This window comes from Pollachius pollachius (genome assembly GCF_949987615.1).
Source record: "Pollachius pollachius genome assembly, chromosome: 14".
Taxonomy (NCBI): domain Eukaryota; kingdom Metazoa; phylum Chordata; class Actinopteri; order Gadiformes; family Gadidae; genus Pollachius; species Pollachius pollachius.
This window is the reverse complement of record NC_136947.1, coordinates 3,879,423-3,884,422: the sequence shown is the minus strand read 5'-3', so window position 1 is coordinate 3,884,422 and position 5,000 is coordinate 3,879,423. Positions and strand designations below refer to the sequence as shown.

The following is a 5,000-nucleotide window of genomic DNA, read 5'->3' as shown; positions in this document are numbered from 1 at the left end:
CTATCCTCAATACAGCTGAACGACATAATAATGAGCCAACTGCAATGTTAAACAGCACCTCCAGAATTCCACTGCTCTCTGATCTCCTTTAGTTTCTCTAACGGCATCGTATTCTGACCATCATACCACTGCGACACATTGCAGCCAGACCCCCTGGCAGGAAAAATCAGAATCATCCAACACATACAGAACAGTTCTCCCAGGATCCGAGTAACAGTGAGAACCCATCATGTCGGCGCTCTGTATCCTCCAGGTCTGACTATAGTCCCTACCCTCTCACATATGAGCAATTTCTTGGACATGTAGAAGCGCAAAAATGCCATTCCTACAAATGCTATTTTTGTGTGTGTTTTGAAACCGTCTTCGAACCATGACAGGTGCATTATAAGTCAACAGATATTTTTTGGAATACAATTTTAATGTAAAAAATGTGCAAACAAGCATGTGTGTTGGAGCACAGATATCCACAAGGTGTTGCGGATGGCCTTGATTCAGCTGGATGCTAGGCTCGATACGCCTATGAGCCGAGGAGCGCCTCGAATGTACCATCCTTTAAAGTGCCCTTTGAAGTGAGAGAAACATGTTGAAGCACTTGGTACTGTGCCTGTATGACCTCACCGGGAGGGTGAAACATTCCCGCTCTTCATATAAATATATGTTTTATATATATATATATATATATATATATATATATATATATATATATATATATATATATATATACTGTATATTCATACTGCATTAACCCTTGAACGGTTACACTCCTCACAGCAAAGTTTGAATAAAATAGTTGACTCTTTCGAGTTGCATTCTACTGTTTTGCAAAGTTGCACGCAAAAAAGCATTTCCAAAGTAGGACACCGTCCCGTGTGTTCGTGGTGACTTGAGATGGCAGGTTGTCTGTCGTCAGATACAGGTGAGCACCAGTCATACTCAATCATCTTCTAAAAGCCTTCTTCGGCCTCCCTGCGGACTGGGCCACTGCATTCCTCCCTGGACGTTTCCAGTGGCATGTTGTTTTAAGCTTCCATTTAAATGCTTCAAGTTGAATCCCGGGGGGGGGGGGGCACGGGGAAAGGTCAGGAAAAACAGGGAGTGAGGGAGACAGCAGGGCGAAGCACAAGCAGCTACATTAGCACATATGGATTATCTGCCTTTCATTCCCAGGCCCTGCTGCGGACCCTGCGCATGTGGCGCTCCGACCGCACGGCCAGAAACCCAGGAGCTCATGTCTTAATTAACAGGCAGACAGCTGATCAATAGACGAGGAGCGTGGAGAGAAAGCGTGGAGGTGGAACGGCTTGCCCGCATGGCATTCCCGAAGCCTGACTCCTCTCCGTCCCTGTCCTCCACCTCCGCAGCTGGGAGTGGAATACCGTAAGCAATCGATAGCGCGGCGAACACCGTTTTATGCTCTGATGACTTAGCACTTAGGTACGGGCTGTGAGTGTGTGTGTGTGTGTGTGTGTGTGTGTGTGTGTCTCTGTAGGACTTTCATTTCTTTACTTATGTTGTTATATAGGACATGATTATTGTACAAGGGCATTTTTATATCTTCTGTATGCCACAGCACTGTCTCCTGGACCGTTCAATCCTTGTTTGTAGGTTGTTGTTGTTTTTTCTGCTGTACTTATTCACTTGATATATATATATGAGCCTGAATAATGGTTGCACATGTAGAACTTTTTTTTTGCTGTAGTCCAACAATTAATAATGACCCAAAAGAGAACTGGGACAATTTCTTTCAGCGCAATCTATATCCCATTTTGCAACTGCTAAATATACTTTAACCGGTCAAATACATTTACATATTCCCTTAATTGGCATTGCCGATTGCATTCCTCACCTCACAATACCGAACACAAGCCCTCGGGTTACCTGACGCAGCAAAAAAATATGTCTGTGTGTCACGGAAAGTTTATCAGCGTTGGCAGAGCATTCTGGGGAGTTCCAGGATAGGATGGCCATTCTGTGATAAGGCTTTCACATTTGGGTGTAGCCAGGAGGCTGCTGAGACTCTAATCACTCACTACCCGCTGGCCTTTTTCACCCCTCTTTCAAGCCAGTTACCGATCCACCTCCTGGACTCAGGACCGAAATCGTATGTTTATTTTCTTTCTCTCTCACACTAGAAACTTTTGGCGGAAAATTGAATTTAACGCCCAAGGGCACGAAGGAAAATTGGGCAAAATAGCTTATTTTCCTCCCATTCCACTTTTTTCGACTCGTTCTAATGAATGGAGAAATAAGATATCTACAGGGGATGGTCTGTTGTCCTGGCTACTAGTGCTTGCAATTTAGAACCCATCAATTTATGTTAGCAGTATGAGTGTAAATATTGGAAATGTGCGTCTGGATTGAAAACCTAAAACAAACTAACAAGCATGCCTGACTGACATTACAGAAGGGAGAAGTGCACCTCCATTGCTCAAGAAAAACTGTCAGAAATATCACATTTCCTCAACTATTTAACATGTTTTGCTTGCTCAATGCCTGTGTCATCAGATCAATTATCAAAAGGCTGCAAAATGTAAATCTGTTTAAAATCCAAAGCTGAATTTGCTGATTAAATCCTTACGTAAGAATGCATGCTATTTAAACACCAAAAACATTTAAATGCCCCGTAAACATTACAAATCAGGGACTGAAACCCTTTGCTTTATCTAACAACGCATTGCTAAATTTGGATTCTACAGCCTGTCTGTTTAGCACCTTTCCAACTTCCCTCTGGTTTGCTGATACGTCCCCAATGGTTACCATTTAATCAGCGGCAAACGCTCTTAATTACAAGATTAGTCTCCAACCAATTAGCCAGCATGCTAATGGGTCTAATCCACCATTGACGTCGGCCTGAATTCCAATTAGGGACTAGCTGTTTCAATGCACCCAGGACCCATCTGATGGGTCATTACCAGCTAAGTTATCCTCATAAACCAACCGCGTCAACCAACACAGGGCCCATTTGGAGAGCAGCCTTAAAGGGCTTCAGGCCCGGTTCTTTTTTATCACCGCAGTTCCATGTGCCATGAAACCACAGCGTTCCCAGAAGAAAACAAAGAGGCCTTTCTAGAGGTAAACACAACAATGATGATAGCTGACGAAAAGCATGAATAACAACCCTTTTATGAATTTTGTTAGATAACGCTGTGTTTGTTGCCTGTGTTGCGCATGTTGTGTAGATGTTTATAATTGTAAATATGGGAGCTTGGATTCTTCATACAAATGTTCTACTCTAGCCTAATAAAGGCTTAGCTGTAATATTGATGTCAAAGTTATTCTTTAAAGAGGTGGAAATCTACTAAACATAATAGGAGTTATATTTAACAGGATTATTGTAAAGTGCTGTATTCATTATGGCTTTTCAAGACCACCAAATGGTAGGCCTGATGTAAATGAAAAAATAAGAATATTGATCTCACAGTAATGATTTTGATACCAAACTAGGGAATGATGAAAGAGAATAGAGCACTCAGAAAAGGCCTTTGTTGAATTTGCAACGACAAACACTGCAAACAGAAACGCATTAAAAGGTCTTTACCGATCAGAACTGGAAAGAGTTTATTATGCTGCCTTCCTTGTTGCGTTTGACTTGCAATCATTATTGTCAAAGGTAGTTTTATTTTGTTTCGGGTTTCGACCTTATCCAGGTAAATCAATGAATGCTAGTGACACACCCAATCCAGGCCAAATTCCCAATTCAAAAAAATCTAATCTATTCACCTTAAATTCAGAACATTTCCTCTCCACTTTCACAAGATATAAAACAGGCCGGGATTTCCTACCTGCCCTGGACCTTGATGTCGGAGATTGCGTAGAAGTATCTCGACAGGTTGTCCTCGTCCACCATGGTAGCGCCGGTGGCGGGCTTCAGCAGCCTAATCCTCAGGTCCGTGATGGTGAAGAAGTCCCTCAGGGTCTTGGTGGTGTCAAGCTGTCCGTACAGAGAGGCCATGTTGTGGAGGCGGGGCCCGGCGAACAGCGCGAAGCGGTCCTTGATCTCGAAGCGCACCGTCTTGTCGTTCTTCCACACGTAGCCGCGGGAGTAGTCCTCGGTGCAGATGATGTCCAGCAGGGTGCGTTGCGTCAGCTCGTTCACCGTCTTGGGATCCATGGTGAAGGCGTCCAGGCAGTCGGTGGCGTAGAACTGGTAGGGCGTCCAGGTACGGCCCTGGTCCAGGGACTTCTCCAGCACCATCTGCTCCGGACGGCCCGACTCGAAGGTGAGGATGATGTCGTCCGTCAGCTCGATGGTCTTGTTCCAGGAAAGGGTGAGGTTGACCTGCAGCGGCTTGGGGTACTTCTTCCACGAGGTGGACTGCCAGAAGGTGGTGGGGTTGCGGCCCTCAAAGTCAAACATGAGCTCCGGGGGATGGGCCAGCTCTTCCGTGGAGGCGTCACACTCATTGTTGCACATGTACGGATTCTCCTGTGGGATGACAGCACAAAGGGCCAGTCAGAAACAGGAAACAGAAAACGGAAGATATCTTCGGAAGATTCAGAAAATGCGTGACCATAGAGTGTTGATTGGGAATTTCTAGCTGTGTTTTAACAAATGAGAGTCAGTTTGGTTTATTTTAATCTCCTGTTTTCTTGAAAACTGGCTGTTACAACACGAGGAAGGTTTTTAATTATTTTCATGGCCTGCACAAATACTCTAATTTTGCCTATCTTCACAGGTCTTTTTTAGCCCCTAACAGCTGCACAAAACACTGCTCCCCCTCATCATCAACATGACATTGTGCATCCCATATTCCCCCGCCGCGGCTGCCACCCAAATTGCCAGCTTAATTGATATTCCTGTGTGGTGCGCCAAGCGAGATGCGGGAAGAATTTCGATGAGCGCTTCTTATGAATCACGCAAAGGGAACATGCATTTTTCATGTGGTTGCGTCTGCCCCCGTGCCATCGACAGACAACTGTCTAAGTCCAGGTGTCTAGAGTAGTGTGTGTGTGTCTGAGCGTCTGTGTGTCAGTGTGTGTGTGTTTATTTGTGTACGTGT

At 44.6% G+C, this 5,000-nt stretch overlaps 1 protein-coding gene across 1 annotated transcript in view; it reads right to left on the bottom strand.

Annotated features, from left to right (window-relative positions):
• The window catches only part of LOC307085885 (netrin-G1-like), a gene marked incomplete at both ends in the record, with an annotated part of 44,485 nt that overhangs the window by 23,993 nt on the left and 15,492 nt on the right, over window positions 1–5,000 (bottom strand). Inside the window, one exon of the mRNA XM_079750801.1 lies at window positions 3,783–4,426. Coding sequence (XP_079606927.1) covers window positions 3,783–4,426 — 644 coding nt within the window. The remainder of the gene's footprint in view (window positions 1–3,782; window positions 4,427–5,000) is intronic.